Genomic DNA, 20,267 nt, shown 5'->3' with positions numbered 1-20,267 from the left:
CTCTTTACTTTTTGTTTTGTTAGGGAGAGGAAGGTTAGCTGATAATTATATTTCTAGTACTTATTTAATACAACGATTATAAGAATCATGGTTTTGTCAAATGAGTAATACCAAATCACACATTCTATGTCATAAAGACACAGAATGGTTTGGGTTGGAAAGGACCTTAAAGACCATCTCCCACCCTGCCATGGGCAGGGACACCTCCCACTAGAGCAGGTTGCTCAAAGCCCCATCCAACCTGGTCTTCAGCACTTCCAGGGAGGCAGCACTCACAGTTCTTTGGGCACTGCTGAAACAAACAAAAATATCCTCTGTTTTGTCAGTGGAAAATATCTTTTATCACCTGGTTAGGTAGAAAATGCCAGTGACAGATAAACATGGCATTGCTACAACACTTTTAGAGACATTACCAAAGATTTGCTATTTGCTGGCTTCTATCTGTCCCTGACTTAAAATAAAACTGTATGCGTTCAGGGAAATCTATAAACACTCTGCAAATATTTCAGAAGTATGTTCTACAAAACTGTCCTGTGTTCAGGCATTAAAGTGTGTTTCCCTCAAACTCATTTAGTATATAATACTGAAAAACTTGTGACCATAGTTACATAGTAGCAGATCAAAGAAAGCACAGGCCTGGATAACATATTGGTTTTTGTTATTATCTATTTTTTCCTAAAGGAAAAGTTTTTGGAGGGTTTAGGAAATGGAAAGTAAAAGATTTTGTTTCAATATTTTCTATTTTCTATGATGTTGTAACTAAAACTGATGCACATATCTCAACCTGAATAAACTGGTTGTTAACATATCTGTCACTTGTAGTATCAATAAGTGGGAGTTGTTTTTTTTTAAATTGTTACCATTAAAAAAATGCAACAATTTTAACTGAAAGCTCCTTCAAAACTAAAACTCACATGTTGCTGTACTATACCTAACAGGCATAACACAACATGACTGGCAACACTACAAGTTCTTAAATCTATGTATATTTCCACTGTGCTTATCTGCAACATTACAAGTTATGATCCACCGACACCATATGCTGATGTGAATTAAAAAACAAACAAAACTTTATTCAGACCAAACTGAAACCACAATTCTAATAATTTACAGTAACAATTTCAATGCATAATTTAAGAAGATTACTGATTTTTCACATCTTTTTCCTCTGTACATTCATTCTCCTGTGTACATACTTTACATAGCAGCATCATTATAACTTCCCAATTGGGATTAGAGTACAAACAGTCTGAGCCATAACTAGCGCAACTTCTTTGGTTCAAGGTGATCAACTCCTTCTTCAAAGACTTCATAAATTTCTTCCATAGCATGCATGCTACTTCCATAAATCCATGAATTAGAAGTCTTTTCTTTAAATTTCAGGCTCCCATTGAGTAATCTGTCCAATTTCAAGATAAGGATTCATCTGATAATCATTAACAATCAAGAAGCTGCACAATATTCTCTAAGCATTTTAAGTAGTAGGCATTTAGCTCATTCCCTTCTGGCTGTGGAGCAGCTAAAAGGAAGAAAAAAAACAAGATGTGAACTTCTCACTGATTCTGAATAAGAAATGATTTTTTTTTCAAAGATCATATCAAACACCTTGCTAGAATTCATCGTATTTTATAAGTATATCCACTATGTTATGAGTAGAAAATTTAGTAAAAGTACTTTATGTTGCAAAGTCTGTTGTTGTTGTTGTTTGCTTTTAAAAGGCTGTAATCAATGAGATTTCCAAGACCCCATTCAGTTGTAACAAAAAAAAGTGAAAAATGCCTTTTGGTTCTTCTGTGTTACAATAAGGTAATCCCCTGTTTTTGCTAAAACTTGTCCTTGGGAAAGGCAAGGTATGAAATGAAAAAGACCAAAAGGCATGTTGAAAAATTTATTCATTTGTACTTAGAAGAACAATCTACCATTTTAGCCATTTTTATACCATTTTAAACCATTTTGGTATATGAAACATTGCATTATATTATTGATATTGCACATATATATATTGCATATATATTGATGGTTGACTTAGTGAAGGATGAATGTGAAATGGCACAATGATGAAATCAATGGATTACAATAGCATAGAATGAACTATCATGATCTGTTCTATGATCTACTTATTATGATACTGTCAAGTAGTGCCCAATGTAAGCAGAAATTTTATGACAATTCTGTCTTGCAAAATACTATGGGAACTTGGTATTACAAGCCTCTGCACTGATGAACCTATTTGATTAGGAATATAGAGCAAATGAAATCAGTAGGAAAACATTGGCTCAAAATGAAACTTTTGCATGTGTTTCTAAGATCAGAGCCTGATGTGATTATTACCTACTAAAGCTGCAACGCCAGACCAATGTTTGAAAATCATTTCAAAATGAATGCTCTTGAGCTGAAGATAGCAATCTATCATATAAAAGCTATTCAAACTATAGTTATCTTCAGTTACTTGAGGAAAATACTCAAGCTTTCAACTAACTCATGGTACAGTATTTTAAGACTGGCACAATGATCTGTTCTGATCCCTTATCTATGTAGCTGAATCAAGTCAATTTGAGAACTGTTAAGCAAAGTATATGCTAGATGAAGACTTTCTTTTCACTAAAGTTTAAGAACTAACAAAGAAGCATCGCATGTAGCGAAGAAAGCATTTTGTTGCAAACCAAATCAGACCTGTTCTTACAAATTAACCTGAGATTTAAAATTTAAAATTTGTTAACCATTTTATTATATCTGTACTTGAAAGATGCCTAGATAAAAATCATCTATACTCATGATTTTAGAGATGAAAGTATCCCCTCAAAATCTTATAGGAAAACAAAAAAAATGTCATGAAGATATAAATTAAAATGCATTAGTGAGCTACTTGATGGAAAAATACATAACTGACATTAGTTAAAATTTAAACTTACTCTTCACTACAGAATAAGCCTCATCTATTTTTCTCCTTATTGATGGATTCTTCAGAGTCACTTTTGCCTGCAGCACACACAAACAAAATAAAATGACTTGATTTTTCCCCCCATGTTAACACTTTAACAGCAAAGTTAACTCCTTTGTTTTCAACTAGAAAATGACAGTAATTAGGAATATGAGATGCTGGAATTTTAGAATTAGCAAATGACTTCGTCATCATCCAGAATGCATTTATGTAAGCAGTCTGAAATCATACAGGACAAGTTACTTACTTATTATGTTGTTCAACCCCCCAGCCCGAGCATCTATGTTATTAACATAAGAAAATGGAGTTGCTGGTGTAAGCTTTATTTTTTGTTTACTTCAAGGTTGCCATGTATAACAGTAACATTACATTTTTTCAAGTATTTCTCAAATACTAACCTTCTGATAGTTGTGAAGCAAAGCCCAAAGTGAAGCTGCTCCTATTCTCTGAACTGCTTCACTATCACTTTCCAAACAGGTAGACAGCACTGCAATAGCCTTATCTAATGACATAAAAACAAAACAAAAACAACCCTCATCTAGAAAATATCATCAAATATACACATCTCTGTATTTTTATCCTTGGAGAGCACTTATTTCTATGACAAGTATTGGTACGGCAGAAGAATTAAAGTTATATTATCAGATTGATTAAATTTAAATATGCTCACAAAATTGAAATTAGTGTTTAAAAACACAAAACCAAAAACAATCAATGCTAAAAAATAAGCAATTGGTAATAAAACAGGCACATGTTATGCACAGCCATCAGATATGCACTGGAACTGAGGAAGCCATAAAACCTTTTTATAACTCCCAGTATCCACAACTTGAGCCATATCAGGATAGAAATTAAGATGTTTCTATTTTCCATAGTAATTACTACATAGGCGATTTTTAACTGATGAGAAATATTTTAACCCTACAGGAGGCACCTTAATTTTCTAGCCTGACTCTGAAACCTTCAAGTCTCTTCAAGTCAGATTGTTCACTACACAAAATTCACAGATAATGTATGTGAATAATGTACGCTTAATTAAGGCAGCAAATCAGCATTGCAGGGGAAAAAATGACAAGGATGGACACTATAAAAGACCTGCTGAGTAGTTATAAGGAAGACAGACGCATTCTCTCTGCAATTAAATGGGAGAAAGAAACATGCCCTTTACAAGCAACTGAGAAAAGTTTTGTCCACGTTGTTACATTAAACATATACGTCATGATCATAACTTCACTGTTATTATAAACAGTTTCAGCACATGCCAAAACAAAAAAGTTTGTCTCAACAGCCATGATTTGCAGGAACTAATACGGTTTTGTCCAACAAAGTTATGAAAACCCATGGTAGAAATATTTAAAAATAATTATACATTGTTTCAGACAACGACACATGGAATTCGTCTGATCTCCCTCTAAAAAACTAGCTGTTTGAGAAAATTGTAAAAATACTTTAATTCATGTTGTATTACTATATTCAAATGTTCAGTCTCATGATATTTTTCAAATCTGTTTTGCTTTTCTTTTTGTTACAAATTCTTATTTTTAAGAGCATTTCTGACAAAATAGCAGTTCTATAAGAACTTCTATGAAAATCATTTTAATATTATTTAGAAAGGCATTTCTATAAAGTTCTTGGTCAGCAACCCAAATTACAATGAAAACACGGTATTTTTGAAGATATAACATTTTCTAATAGCTTAAATACCCTTTAGGCACTTACCATTAGCTAATATTTTGGGTTTATTTGCTGGACTAAAACAAATGTTATGTAGAATAAGTAGTGCTATATATTGGCTATTCTTGTGTTTGTTTTTACACATTTCCACAATCTGTTCTATAAAACAATTTATCTTCATAATCATTTGCTGTCCATCTTCTCCAAAAGATATGTTCAGTAGCAGCTTTAGCCAAAGAATACATATGTTACTAGGATTTTTATGACTTCCTTTTGGTAATGAAAGGGACAAAAAGTTCTGCAGGAAGTTACTCTGTCAGAAGGAAGAAAAAAGATGTTAGGATATATAGTATTCCATGGTTTCTTCACTAATGTTTGACCTTCCAATCTGTATGCTTGATCAAAACCTAGTACTAATGTTTTTATTTATATAGTTTTATTTATATATAAATATATAAACATTTTAATATATATAAACGTGTATATGTTATATATTGTTTTATATATAACTTTATACTTTAAAGAATCCACACCTTGGTTAAAAAGTTAATATGGTATATGTAATCAATTATGTAGTAGATACTTAAAAGTTGGACCAACACAATACATGTATTTGAAGTATAATTTCCACCACTACATAAGCATTTTACTTTGTGCTTAGCATTTTTGCCCCCAAACGAGCCAGAAACAATTTAACTGAATCAATGCAGTATTTATCTAATGTGTTCTTGATTCCTTACTTATATGAACAAGTGTTAAACGTATAGTATCCTCCCCTTCACAGACAATGAGGGGGCACTGGGAGGAATGTCTGATATGCCAGGGGGCCATATCGACATCCGGGGGACCTCAACAAGCTGGAGTAATGGGCTGACAAGTATCTCAAAGTTCAACAAGGAGAAGAATGTAGGGAGGAACAAACCCAGTACGTGTTGGGGGCCATCCAGCTGAAAAGCAGCTTTGCAGAAAAGGACCTGGGAGTCCTGGTGGACACCAAGTTGAACATGAAAGACATCGAGGCTCTGAAGCGTGTCCAGAGAAGGGCTACGAAGCTGGTGAAGGGCCTGGAACACAAGTCCTACGAGGAGCAGCTGAGGGAACTGGGGTTATTTAGTCTGGAGAAGAGGCTCAGGGGAGACCTTATCACTATCTACAAGTACCTGAAAGGAAGGTGTGGGGAGCTGGGGGTCGGCCTCTTCTTGCAGATTACTAGAGATAGGACTAGACAGAATGGATTCAAAGTTGCGCCAGGGGAAGCTCAGGTTGGAAATTAGGGGAAATTTATTCTCAGTAAGAGTGGTTAGGCATCCGAATGGGTTGCCCAGGGAGGTGGTGGAGTCAGTGTCCCTAGGGGGTGTTTAAGGAAAGGTTGGATGTGATGCTTAGGGACATGGTTTAGTGGGCAATAGTGGTGGTAGGGGGATGGTTGGACCAGATGATCTTGGACCTTAACGATTCTATGATCCTATGAGTCAGCAATGCGCCCTTTCCACAAACAAGGCTAAAGGTATACTGGGCTACATTAGGCAACATATTTCCAGCAGGTAGAGAGGTGATCCTTTCACTCTAGTCAGTAATTGTGAGGCTGGAGTACCAATTCTGCCCCTCACCCAGCACACGAGAGACATGAGGAGAGTCCAACAATGGGCCACAAAGACGATTAAGGGACTAGAGCATGTCACACATGGGGAAAGGCTGAAAGAGATGGGACTGTTTAGCTTTGATCACAAGACACTCCATATTGAAGTATGAGGGTTTATTAAGAAAAGGAAAGTGCGTATATGACATTGTGAAAAATCAGTAAATATTACGTACCTTCTGAATAATGCCTTTACAGTCATGAGACAAAGCAAGGTTAGAAAGAAGATTGAAGACCACCTGCTGAAGTGGGCTGTTATCATTTGATACTTGGGAAGCCAATTTCAAGATGTTATACATTAATGAATTGCCAGCTGCACTTCGTACAGAAAGTGATGACTGTCCACCACTGACCCAACAAAGTGAAGTACAACCTTAAGGAAATCAAACATTTATCAGATGAGGAATGTACATATATATTAAAAAAAAAAATCTATCTAAAGAGTGGCTTAACAGCTCAAAGATCAAGCTTTTTGACTTTTTGACACACAAGGAGTGGTTTTTTGTTTTGTTTTTTAATTCCTTTGAACCATAGTGAAGTCAATGGGATGTGCTTTGAATAGAAAAGTGACTCAAATGGAGCACTTTACAGGAATAGCAGTCTACTGTTCTAGAATCTAAGAGTTTATTCTGCTGTTAAAAAAAGTCATTGTTCTGTCTCGGAACGTATCCTGGTACATTATATCCAAGGCATTAAAAAATTATGTGTCATAAGAATCCAAAGTGACCTTCTGAAACTGGTTCACAAATCGTGCCTGTGTATGCTGAAACTTTTATTTTCTTAAAGTACTTTTCTGAGAAATGAGTGTTGTCCGCAGCTACCATTACTTTGTACCACAGTACCAAGCAAAATACTATGCTACAGGACTACAAGCTCAAATTAGCACAGCAGCAGGGAACAAGTAAGTTGCCAATACAATGTTTATGCATGAATGTGCATGTATACATTTTAATTTAGGGGTACTTGCCAGCTGCAACTGTGGTTAATTATTTACATGGCAAAAGCAAATAAAAACAAAACAGTCTTTAACCATTACAAACATCTGCATCATTTATTTGACTGCACTAAAGGAAAGCGGTTAATGAGCTCAAAGGAGATAAGTAAGTTTGGGTCACCTCAACAACTATGAACAGAAAGAGAAAACATTATTTATCCAAAACCTTATTAGCAAGAAAAATACAAATACAGCCCGGAGGCAGAGGAACAAGAAAGACCATCAGAACTTTAAGCATGATTTCCGGTATATCACAGAGCCTTATATTCCCTGCTTTTAATTCTATATCTTGTGGGTGGCTAATATACGCGTGTATTTCTTAAATCCATATTAAAAACAAAAAACAACATTACCTCATTACAAAAAGTACATTACAAACTGATTTGAGGTCTGGAGACATTAACTTAAAAAGAATGTAAAAATGTTCAGATATGTTCAGTTAGTATATTTTAACTAAGCTAATTCTTAAAGGTGTGTTGATAGGGAGAAAACAACATACTTATATGGCTCTCTTCAAGCCACAAGCAAATTGTTATCTGAGTCAATAAACCAGGATATGGAATGAGGCTTCTAGTAGCGGGGATAATTACTCTGAGAATTTCCTCAAATGAAGAAAAAAATCTTTACACAAAATATACTTTCATCAAAAACAAGTTAACTGAGCCCAATATATAAATAGAAGAAATATAACATGGAATCAAATTAGAATATTGAATAATTCAAAACCAGAATCTTCTCAATAAGGGCTTAGATACAAAGTGTATAAAGTACTGATATACTGTTCTCTACGATACAATTCCCAAAGTTGTATTTCTACAGTATGCTATTCAGTTTGGTAGGACTTTCAGAGTAACCCTCAAATATGGTTTGAATTAAATGTTATTTAATATTTTAACACAATTATATTCTTGTTAAAACCAACAGAGTGAAATGGGATCTGAGCAAAAGTCTTGAATGCATTAAAATCAAAACCGTTGATGTACTTTGATGGACCAGACCAGTGCTTTTATACTCTGCTGTTATAGTAGAAATATAGTAGAAATTGACATTCTTTTCCTTTTATGCTTTTTTCTTTCCTTTCCTTTTTTTTTTTTTTTAATGCTATCCTAATTATATTCTTTCAAAATATGTTGACGTATTACATCACAGAGTGACTCTCATACCTGCAGGATAGTTTGCAGTGTAGACACAAAGCAAATGCAGAGCAATTTCCATTGAGGAGTCATCTATTAAAAACCATGGCCATAGCAAATTCAGAACAGGAACAAGATGAACTTTGAGTGCTGCCATCTATGAGAACATGAGGAAGAATGAAAACTACTATATTATTAAATACTTTGAAGTATAAACAAAGTGAGAAAAGCATACTTTTTATCTTGTTGAGTCCCATTAGTTTGGCTTAAAGGACTGAACAGAGAGAAGCAAAACCCCACAACATTAATGAAAGATCCATGATTCCAACAAGACATTTATAGCATTTACATTGTTCAGTTGTTCATACTTTAACTTCTTCAGTGAATACCTTGAAATTATTTTTAGTGATATATATGCCTACACTTTATAAACCATATAGTATTATAGCATCTCTTAGTATTAAAATATTTTGGCAGCAAGTTCTCTGGTATATATCCATATTTTTGTTTCAGTTCAGCTTCGTAATATATGGTTACTGAATATTATTTGCTAGCAATTAAATTTAGTGCTCTGGAGAATTACATCAGTAAGCCAAACTTGTCTAGAACCACTGTAAAATGTTTTAATCTGCATGTCTCTCAGTAATTAAAGTAAAGATTTATTCACTTCAGCTGTGATTGTTGAAGAGCTACCTATTCTACAGTTTTATTCTACTCCAATTAAACTAATTGGAAGTCAAAAAGCATGGAAATAGAAGAATGCAGTTCTACAGAGCAAATAATAGAAAACTTCAATTATTAACAACGTCCTTCTTTCCTTCAAGAAAATGTCTCTGCAGATCCTTGATGAAAACAGGAAAAATGTTCAACAATAATCTCATCTATTTTTTTTCCTTTGTGTAAAGGTAAAGTTCTTGATTCTAGAAAGGAAAAGTTGCATCAGTGTAGCCAAGCACTGGTATATGGGAACCTTAGGGATAAGCAAATGGCTGATGCAGGCCCATAATTTACATGGTGTTCTGTATACAAAAAGGGGACTAACACATGCCTTCAAGAGGGGCACTTCTGGAAGGAATTACTTACTTTGCATTCTTCATTCTGAAAGAGGCAGTTTCTAAGGAGCTGCATAGCACATCTTAACTGCTTGTTAAGGCTATCCTCCTATTTAGAGAAAAATACTTGAAGATCACCAACACAAACAGAATTCATTTTGTGCAATGAAGGAAACATATTTCAATGGAGTGGTGCAAATCTAAGGTATCAATGTTCAGGTCACATATCTTCCACAGAGTTTCCTTCTGATTTCAGGTCAGATTAATCTCAGCTATCTTAAAACACTTATACTAAAGACATTTACAGCAAGTTACTTGGATGCCTCCTCCTGTCTCTTTATAACTCACATTAATTCTAGGGGAACTGACCCGGCCAAATGCAGAGATCTGTAATGTAGAGCTCCATTTCTGTTACAACTAATGTAGAATTGGAGGGAACGCTTTCTGTGTTTGATTTGTTCCATCCTAAGGAAAACATCTAAAAAAAAGTCAGATGAATCACTTCCTAAAAGAACCTATTTTTCTTCCCTAAACAAGATAAAACAAGGGTAAAAACAAGGATAAACCAACTCTATCTTGCAGATCTCTGTATTTGGTCAGACCAATACATCCTTATATTCCCTCTGTCTTAGCTCCCTATCCTTAACACAGGAAAGTTTCCAACCTGATAAGAATAGTACAAAGATAAACACAGACCTTTGGACAGTGAGGTACTATACAGACATTAAAGTATTCAAGTGAACAAAATATCTATCCTCATGGTACTGCTCTGACGCTAAAAGACTAATGATGGCTGACCTCTAACTTCTACAAGGTTGATACACAAAACCACTTCTGAAAGATGATCTAATTCCAGTAAGCTTGTTCAATCCAGAAGACTATTTCTGTTTTATTAAGTATAAAGGAAAAAAGAGGTAAAGTAGGATTCATGCTTAGTCTCCAATATGGTGAAGAAACAATGCTTACTTATAAATCATACCACGTAAAATTGTTGACAGTCAAAACAAAAGAAATATATACGTCATCATTACAAACACATTTATGACTGGTGTGTCTCATTTTTAAATAAACAAGATGCTAATTCAAAGAAGTTCCTTCAAGAACATAACTCTGGGTGTGAGAGCAAGCTGATGAAATAATCAAGTTTGCAAAAGCTCCATACTCAGGGACTCTTAAAGAAGCCCTACTATCCAGAACCACCACAAGTTGTCATTTGCTCTGACTCACCTGTGACAGCTACCAACAGTATCCATGTCAATGAAAAAAAAAAAGGGGCTGAGAAGTGCCATATTATGTCAGGGTGGGTTTTGTTTGTTTGGCTAGTTGTTTTTGTTTGTTTGTTTGTTTTGTGTTACCTTTTTTCTCTGTGCTTTCCCAGGCTTTAGAGAATCCAAATTCAGCTGTGCATGAATATGTTTCATCTGTTCTATACAATTGTCAATCAGGTCAACTGGAAGACAAAAATCATTAATATTTAGAAAATCATTCATAATCAAAGGAATTCAAAATACCCTTTAAAATATGAAGTTTCAAAACTACTGAAAAGAAAACAATAATAAAAAAACTAAGAGGATGGGTTACTAACAACATCTGGCAATATGACAATGGCCATTATGGAACATAAAATATCTTGCTTGCAAATGATCTTGATTCCTGTTACCCTCCTGAATTGAAATTTAAGGATTCAGTTCTACAAATTCTGTAACTTATATTATCTTTATATCAGAAAATAACTACTACAGTTCCTGAGATGGGTTGTGTCTAGTAGAATGATCTCAAGAACCAAAAATATATTTAGGTCCTCTTGCAACACATTCCTGTGAGAGGAATGTCCACAGGAGGGACTGATAAAATGGAAGGGGGAGGGTGATTTTTGATGAATTCTTTTTATGATCTTTTTCAAAATACTCCTAGCTCTGTATTAGTTACAAGTCGCTGAAACAAGACAGACAGTTGTCAAAGATGGAGACTGTTACGCTAGCATATGAAAATGAATTGGGAAGAAGAGGATAACAGATCAATTCTTCAGCTTATTTTCAACAATGCTGCACAGAAGACTAAAACTTCAAAAGGTTAGGGCATGCATTTATCTCATTTAAGTCTTTCCCCACCACAGTTTTGCTATATCCAAGGTGAGACAAAGAAAGGCAAATGTTCAATTGACTCCAAGTGAAAAATGTTAATTTATTAGCATCTAGAGTTCCTTAAGTTATTACAAGATCATTACATCATGGGATAATTCACGTTGGACAGGATAGCCTCCAGAGGTCATGTAGACCAACATCCTGATCAAAGCACAATCAGCTCTATCAAACAAGGTTTACTTGGCCCCTCATTCAGTTAGCTCTTGAAAATCTTTAAGGACAGAGGCTATGTAATATGTCTGGGCAACCTGTTCCACTACTTGACTGCCCTCAAACTGAAAAGTTTGCTTTATGGACAGTCTGAATCTCTTTCATTTCAATTTACGCCCATTATCTCTCATCTTTCAATACCACACACTACTGTGAAAATCTGTCTTCTTCACAACCTCATACATACTACTGGCAGGTTGCTATTAGGTCCCCGTCACAGCCTCATTTTGTCCAGGTTTAACAAAGCCAATTGCCTCAGTCTCTCCTCCAAGGCTCCAGACCCAGACCACCTTGGTGGCCACCTACTGAATTTGCTCCAGTTTGATGATATCTTTCTTGTACTGGGAAAAATCTGGATACATTATTCCTGATTTGACCTAGCAAGTGCTAAGTAGAGGGAGATAATACTTTCCCTCAATTTACTCTCTGTACTCCTGCTACTGCAGCTCAAGATGCTATGCTGTCAGTCTTCTCACATTCAACTTGCTGCCTACCAAGACCTCAAGGTCCTTTTCAGTTGCCCAGTCAAGCTGTACTGTTGCTGCTCTCCGGGTGCAGGACTTTGCATTTGTACATTTAAAAGAAGTCCTTAAGACATCATCTTTAAATATAAGCTAAGCTAAGCTATTTCAGTGCAATCTAGGTTTAAAGGACCAACAAACCAACAGAGAGATAGAAGTAACTAGAAAGCACCCAGGACAAAATACACACTTGTGCTGATCAAGAGATATTAAATGTACAGTACAAAACAAATGCAAATATACTGGTCTCCCCTGCATTCTCGTAGACTCAAAAAGTCTCTTTTTAGAGGTGTTTGTTTTATGACTGTAAAAACCTTAGGCATGGAAGATGTTGCACTGCAAGAGAAGGTTCTATTTAAACTGCAAAATGGGAAGAAAGAAACAAAGAGGCACAAAAGAATGAAACCGAAAAAGTATTTTGTTGTCTAGGTATGGACAGAACTGAGAACACAGGGCATGCCTTCACCAACAAACTTCTATTGGCATAAAGTGAAATAAGAAATGGAAGAATTCTTTAAGACACTCCTAGTGTGAAGACACCTCCAGTTTTGAATGGATGGATATGCTGCTAGCTGTAAAAGCTCACAGCACTTCTCATTCTAACATATAACAATTTTTTAACCATGAATTTTTGGACAGGACAAAACAAAATATTATCTGTAGCTGAAAGTTTTAATTATTAATAAAATTTCTCCATTAAAATATGCAAAAAATGCCTCTGAAAACTAGGTCTTTTATTTTGACAAAGGACATTATAATTTTAAAACTGTGAAATTTGACTTATAAAGCATTTAACATACATTTTTAAATGCTCACCTTCTAAAGCACATTTCTGGGAGTTTTTACTGACAGCCAACAGAGACAGCAATGCACTTACAGCAACTTCCTTCAGCACATCTTTTGAAGATTTCCTTTCACAGACCTACAAACAAAGCAATTTAATCACCATAATAAAAAAGTGAACACATTAAAAGTAGTATTCATATCATAAATATGTTACCAGAGTCTATATGCTCATTCTGATGATTCACCACTATATTCCTGTCTGGAATTCTCCCTTCTCTACATTCATGTTTATAGTTTATTTACATTGAAGTGTTTTGTTATTTTCTCTACGTAAAAGAGATGAGAGAGTGATGGAAAGGGAAAATATTTCTGAGCCCACTCCTTTTATTCTTTTCTTAACATGCTACTTTCCTAAAGCCTCGATACTGGCATTCCACAGACCATTTCTAATATTCAGGAATACTATTACAGACAACTTACTGACATACTTCAGTGCAATTTGACTTCCCTTCAACAGAATGAGAAGGAACATTACATATCAGTGAAATTAGAGTAAAAATATCATTGACCCAGATAATTTTAAAATACTCTTCCAACAGGATAAAAATGGCAGCTTATTTTTGCACCCCTTATCTTTGTCTTTGTGATTACCTCACATTTCTAATAATGTAAATATAAACTCTATACTTTCAAAGGAATATATTTGGAGTCATATAACAAGAGACTTAAAAGACTGAGAGCTGTCTGTGCTTTATATATTATCTACTGGAGAATTTTATCTGTCTAGCAATTTTCCCCAAAAATATGTTTCCCATGCAAATGAAAATGGTATATACTGTAATCAGAAGAATATAGTAAAGTTGGAACTGATGCTGGAGTATGGCAAAGGAAAAATATACTTTGAAGTTAGCCTAAAATGCAGCATCCAAATAAAAGCTTACTTCAGACAGAAATCTTGTAAGTACCTAGCCATAGGACTACCTAAATTTTACACTGCTACACGTACATCATATATTCAACCTCTTACTGGCCTCTGTCCTCTAACTAGTAATTGCCTAATATATTTTTCAAATTTTAAGATGCAATAAAATATCAGTGTTTGCCCTAGAGTTATCACTTACTGATGTGTTCAGTGCCACCACAGAACTAAAAATGTCAAGAGATAAGGACTAGTATGTTAATGACTTGAAAAAGAAGACAGTTCAATCTAGACAGCTGACAGAAAATTAGATCAACAAAGCATGGACATGGGACTTCTGTGATTTAGTCATTCAGAACCTTTCAGCCTGTTAAATTGCTACTTGTTTATATATATTTTTAAATGAATATTATAATCATTAAGTAAAAATGAAACAAAACAAATAAAACAACAAAACAAAAATCAAACAACAAAACGTATTTCCCCATCAGTCTCTTGGGTGTTTTCCTTTGATTAAAATACTATGTGGTCAGTTAGAACTGATTAAATAACTATGCTTGGCTGTACTACATTTGTGTTTATATACATATATACATACATTTATATATATTTTTTTAAGTTTCCATTTTGTCTATTTTCTAAATTTTATCCTAAAATCTAGCAAAAAGTCCATCCTTTTTTGAAGCATATTCTTTTTTTATTTTATTTTCCTTACTCTGCAATTAAGATTTGCAGATTATAATAAAAAGGATAATTTATGTCAATCATAGGGAACACAAATAATTAATAATTAATTGATGACTACCTACTAGATGAGTGGAAGAAACAGCTATATGTAAACTCATAACACCTTCAAATAGCACATCCTGTGGTTTTAGCTTATTAATATTATGGCATTAAAATGAGAATGGACACCTTCAATTTTTTTGTAAATTATGATTAATAAGTTTAAGATGTCCTTTAAATCTTCAGCAGATCTAGCTATGTTAGTCTGCACCCACTAAGTTAGTTGAAGGGGAGATTACATGCTTTACAAAATATTGTAAGTTTTATATTCAGAAAAAGAGTAGGATCTAAACTTGAGATTTTATGTATACATTATGGTTTTCTTATTACTTTTATTTCTAACCTTGAAAACGCATATATAAAGGTTAAAGTTTAAATACACAAAAGTACCAAGGCCTTTCAAAGTCTGTAGGTGTGTTTACTGCATACAACCAATTTAGTAAAGTGTATTAATTTAGTACCTGGTCACACTTGCAGACTTAAGTGACCATTTGCCATTGTATATGATCCATTTTGTAGATTTTATGTAGTTAGGATGTTTAATGGAGGTAACTGATTGCTTAAAAATTCCCATTCACATCCTTTTTTATGTTAGTTAATTATTTGCTTGAGTGCTTCTCTTTGATCGTATTTACCGTCACTGATTATATTAATAGCTTACCTTACATACTATAGCCTCCTATTTCAACTGTTTCTCAACGACCACCATGTGAAAAATAAACGAGTAAATGTAACTAAAATGTATATTCTCTGCTCTTCAGAAAACTGAAGCTGCTTCTTTCCTAATTCTGTTCTTTTTGAGGATCATAGCAGATATATACCCCTTCATGTAATATAAGAACGGGTTATCTTTTCAGCTCTTATTTGAGGTTATTCTACAAGAATTCAGCAACCATAGGAAGAGAGCAGATGAGATGATACTAAGACAGCATTATTTTGGTCACACTATGTATCATAAATACATATCAATTGATACATACTCAACACACAATATTTTACATAGCAAAATAGGTCTAAACGTGATGATAAAAAAAAGTTAAGAAAGTGACTCCAGAACACTAGAAATTGAGAGTTATGTTAGGTTTTATGAAACTTGTGTCTTGTAGTCAAACACTACTGGACTATATAAAAAACAAAAACAAGCAAACAAACAAACAAAAAGCATTGGTAAATGGAAGTGTTTCAGTTTCAGCAAACGTTTTAGTATGTTTACTCACGGATCAATGTTATTGTTACAGTGACAAACTGCACATATTTTAAAGGACAATGAGTACAGAGACAGAATTGATGATGTGAGGGAAGATGGACATAAATTTCATATACAACTTGTATTATTGCTAAGTAATGGAAGATTTTAATTTTTACCTCCATTTATTTACAGACTGTTATTTTGGGCAGTACAAAAAAAGTATAAATAAAAATAATAAGATTACTGTAGGAAAGAGAATATTCAGAATGAGTATCTTAATAAACATCTTGTCACCAATATATATTATGCTAGGCAACAAGTTCCTGAGAGACTTAATGAAAATATGCTACCCGGATGACTTAAAACTAGTTTGGAAAAATACAGTAATATTAAGTGTATTTAAGCACAATATTGCTCTTACATTATCTGGGAATGAACTGAAGGGCTTACTGGTTCATTCTGATTCACAATTTTTACAAAGAGTTTGTTAAGAACAATGATGCTGTGATTTACAATGGGGATAATTACAGCTTGAACCTTAAAATCTCATTTAATTTTTGGAAGAACAGGAAGATAGAACACCATATCAGTATTTGATCAGACATATTCTATACAAGAAATATCATCTTCCCTACATAAGACCTCATCCCATGCTGTTGTTCCATAAAAGTAATGGCCAAAGAACTTCCTAGGAGTGGCTTCTTTGCAATTTCTCTAACTTATTACATGAATTTCAAAAATGAGTGTAATAGATATCTCAGGTGAAAGATGTCTCAGTTCATAACTGGAATCAACTGGTTTTTCATTAGACAACAACATTCCTTTAACAAAGTACAAAAAAGCAAAAATATATCCCACAATCACATTATTAAACTTTAAATACCTGAATAATTAATTCAGTAAGTTGAATTACTGATGTTTGACATCCTCCAACGTGATCTAAAAGAAAGCTAACAGTTGAGTTCTGACATATACTCTGTTTATCTTGGAGCTGTCGTCTTCCTTCCTCACTTAAAAGGACAGAGAGGAACTGTAAACCAGCCATAAATAAAGCAGGATATGTGGTTGACAGATGAACACAATCACAAATGGTATCTGAAAGGTTAAATAAAAAAAGATTTTTATATTTCATTCTAAGTAACACTTAAATGCTTCAGAACTTAGAAACTTATCAAAGAAAGTACTAGCCAAGAAGCTGCTATATTAGTGTACTACATAAGGAATTCTACAAATTCTACGTATTTTGACAGTAAGTCTTTTTGATACTAAGTCTAAGAAAAAAAGTTTGCTCTAGTAGTTTGAATGAATTAATCGTCCTGCATTAACTGGATTATAAAGTAAAAAAAAAAAAGCAATTGCCATTTGCTAAGTCATTTGTTTTACAATTTTCTGAACTCTCCTCATTTTATTCAAAAGCTTACATTATAGTACTGACAGTACTCATCAGCTGCTTTATGTGAAATTGGATTTGAGTTTACCCCCATCATTTAACATACACCTGGTAGAAATCACAAGCTTGAATGATGCTCATACTTGGGTTTCTCTAAACATATTAGAGAATCTTGGTGACCTTGGAGCCCTCACTAAGCAAGTAATTAACAGAGGAATAATTAAAAAAAAAAAAGAAATACCCACCCACAAACCACCTGTATAATAATCTTGAATTGCTGTATCCCTTAGCTTATTTTAAAACTTTTTGCTTTCCTTTTGTGTAAGATAAAACAAAAATACATACACAAGGAAAATAAAAAAGTGCTGATGGATCATTTCAGGCTCTATTTGCTGTACTTGGTTGAGATTTACAGCTAAAATCACTACCCCACATATAAAAACAAGATTTGTGAATTTATATTGCAGTTCAAAAATTAATCTGATGGTATAAGGAAGAGATAAAAAAAGTTCATTTGAAAAAGTCAGTCAAACTTTCTGTGTACATTTATGTTTGTAATTTTGGATATACCATTGACAATCATTTCGTAGCATCTAAAGAGGTATGCCTCTTCTATTTATTTATTTTATTAGTTACCAGGTTAAAACTCATCCAGAAATAGTTATTACCAATTATGGCTGTACAGTGATTTGCAAGAGCTGCTGTCACAAATGGAAAAGATATTTGGCTATTCTTCCACAATAATGTAGTTAGAAGGTTGAAGAGGTCTACCCATGTGTCACGAAGTACAGATGTTAACTCAGTATCTGCAAAGATAATACAGAAAAATCAAATTATTTACACATGCATACAAATCTGGATAGCTGAAGTGACAACTTTAAATGATGCTTAAATAAAGACCTGCTGCTATTTGGCTATACTGGAAACAAAGTTCTTTATTTACCTAGCCCATCTTTACAGCGAATGGAGAGAATAGCGAAGGTATTTCCCAAGAGAGGTTTCAACAGTTCATCCTGGATTACAAGCTGAGAGTCCACTAGTAAACATGATTTCAGAAGCCTGGACACAGATGATAAGTATTGAAGTAGCAATAGTACCTGTTAAATATTTTTAAAATATATGAAATAAAAGCCATACATTTGCACCTTCCGTATTTTTTAATACATTAACTCAATTGATTTATAACTTTTTGAATGAATATATACCACTTGAAAGAAAAAAACAGGATGCAAACTAAAAATTGTTCTCCTAATATGTACTGTAGTAGATGAAACAAAATTCCTAGTCTTGAAACATGTGTGTAATCAACTTTCTAGTGACAAAGAATAAACTTCCCTGTGAGAAAGTCATAACTTTCATTATGTGTACAGCATGATATTCTCTTGAAGCTCATAAACAAAAACATTAGAATGGTCAATAATATTGACAAAGATATGTATATTTCCTGAAAACAGAAACTCAGTTTGAAGCTTAAAAAAAAAAATAATTTTTTGCAGGAACACTTTTCACTATATCTGCACTACATCTACCAGGAACACTTTTTCTTAATGACATGGGTATCTGCCTTTGAACTAAATATTTCGCTAAGTTAAATTTGAGACAAAAGTAGTTCTGTTAGCAACAACCCTTATACATTTTGCATACATCAGAATTAGTTGAGAACTATGCAAGTGTCTGCAGGACTGGAGCCAAAGCAAAGCTGCCAGATTTGTCACAGAAAATAAGTGTCAGTAACTGCATCTGTCTCACACTTCAATTCTGTACAAAGAAATTCTATTACACATTTATTGTAACTGCTCAATTCAATGTGTTTTAAAAATACAAAATTGGTTTTCAGTTGTTTGATGGTTATAGGTATTGTTCTAATACAGAAATTATTTTTTCTATGCTGAACATAGTACTGTTTATTTTCTCTTAAACCTTTTCAAAAACAGATTCATATGAATATAGCCTATGGCAATATGTCTGGCATATGTTAAGAAATACAGATAACAAACATAACTAATTTCATAATTAAAAAAATAGTAACAAGTACATCTCTAACCTGAGCTTTTACATGTTCTGTATGACATGGATGACCCAGTGGAGCTTTCAATTCCAAGATATATCTCTCAACCAGATTAGCACTTACAAGACTAAAATAAAATCAAGTAAGCTGGTTAGAAATATACTTAAGTAAATAAACATCCTACTAACTTAACACTCTACATCTGAGAACATTTTAAACAGAGCAAAAATAAATTATGATGTATTTTCTTAAAATAGTCTTTTTTTTTTTTTTTTTTAATATATCTAGTGCAATAGCAACCATTGTAGCATTAAGCTGTTCCAGAATAGCTAGCATAAATTCCTATTGCTATTATTTCACTGGTTAAAATTCTTTACATTTGATTGCTTATTTTCTTTCTTGTGTAACAATAAACAGCTCTGTAATAGTATAAACTGTATTCAGACAAGATTTTTCCTTAATTGCCGTATGAAGATCAACTGCAAAAGCTCTTTAAAGACTTTAAAAAAAATATGCTGCACTTTAGGATTTCCAAGCACTGTCTGCAGATGAAAGAATTTATTATGATGCAAGTAAAAACACGGAATACAATCTGAAGAGTATTTTGCAGATGTTCCTTATTTAAAAAAATAGAAACAAAAATAAAAATAAAACAAGCAAACAAAAGTATCCCACTACAGTCTCTGATCTTTCCCAAAGATGTCAAGGATTGCTTACGCTCTTTTAGTGCAACAGGCCTTGGCTCACCCTCAAAATATAGTTTTATTTAATTAAAACTAGAAAATCATAAAATTAATCAAAATGATCTGCAATTCTGTCAGATCAATATTCAATATGCTCTGACTACATCAAATACCACTGTGTTAAAAAGAGAAAAAAAA

The 20,267-nt window shown here is 33.6% G+C and overlaps 1 protein-coding gene across 3 annotated transcripts in view; it reads right to left on the bottom strand.

Moving 5' to 3' along the window:
• Positions 1-1,046: 1,046 nt before the first annotated feature.
• Positions 1,047-20,267, bottom strand: part of RTTN (rotatin) — an 86,328-nt gene continuing 67,107 nt past the window's right edge. The window contains exons 37-49 of one of the 3 annotated variants that reach the window (XM_040549749.1): positions 19,423-19,513; positions 18,322-18,475; positions 18,047-18,184; positions 16,872-17,083; positions 13,125-13,230; positions 10,789-10,883; positions 9,465-9,542; positions 8,412-8,538; positions 6,431-6,627; positions 4,661-4,928; positions 3,340-3,443; positions 2,913-2,979; positions 1,047-1,519 (exon numbers count right to left, since the gene is read on the bottom strand). In XM_040549749.1, the coding sequence (XP_040405683.1) occupies positions 1,437-1,519; positions 2,913-2,979; positions 3,340-3,443; positions 4,661-4,928; positions 6,431-6,627; positions 8,412-8,538; positions 9,465-9,542; positions 10,789-10,883; positions 13,125-13,230; positions 16,872-17,083; positions 18,047-18,184; positions 18,322-18,475; positions 19,423-19,513 (1,720 nt within the window). In that variant the 3' untranslated portion in view covers positions 1,047-1,436. Of the gene's footprint in view, positions 1,520-2,912; positions 2,980-3,339; positions 3,444-4,660; positions 4,929-5,729; positions 6,311-6,430; positions 6,628-8,411; positions 8,539-9,464; positions 9,543-10,788; positions 10,884-13,124; positions 13,231-16,871; positions 17,084-18,046; positions 18,185-18,321; positions 18,476-19,422; positions 19,514-20,267 lie in introns of those variants that run through there. The other 2 variants (XR_005817666.1, XM_040549750.1) reach the window with 2 other exon arrangements.

The sequence above is a fragment of the Cygnus olor genome, chromosome 2, assembly GCF_009769625.2.
Source record: "Cygnus olor isolate bCygOlo1 chromosome 2, bCygOlo1.pri.v2, whole genome shotgun sequence".
NCBI classification, from domain to species: domain Eukaryota; kingdom Metazoa; phylum Chordata; class Aves; order Anseriformes; family Anatidae; genus Cygnus; species Cygnus olor.
This window is presented reverse-complemented; position numbering and strand designations above follow the sequence as displayed.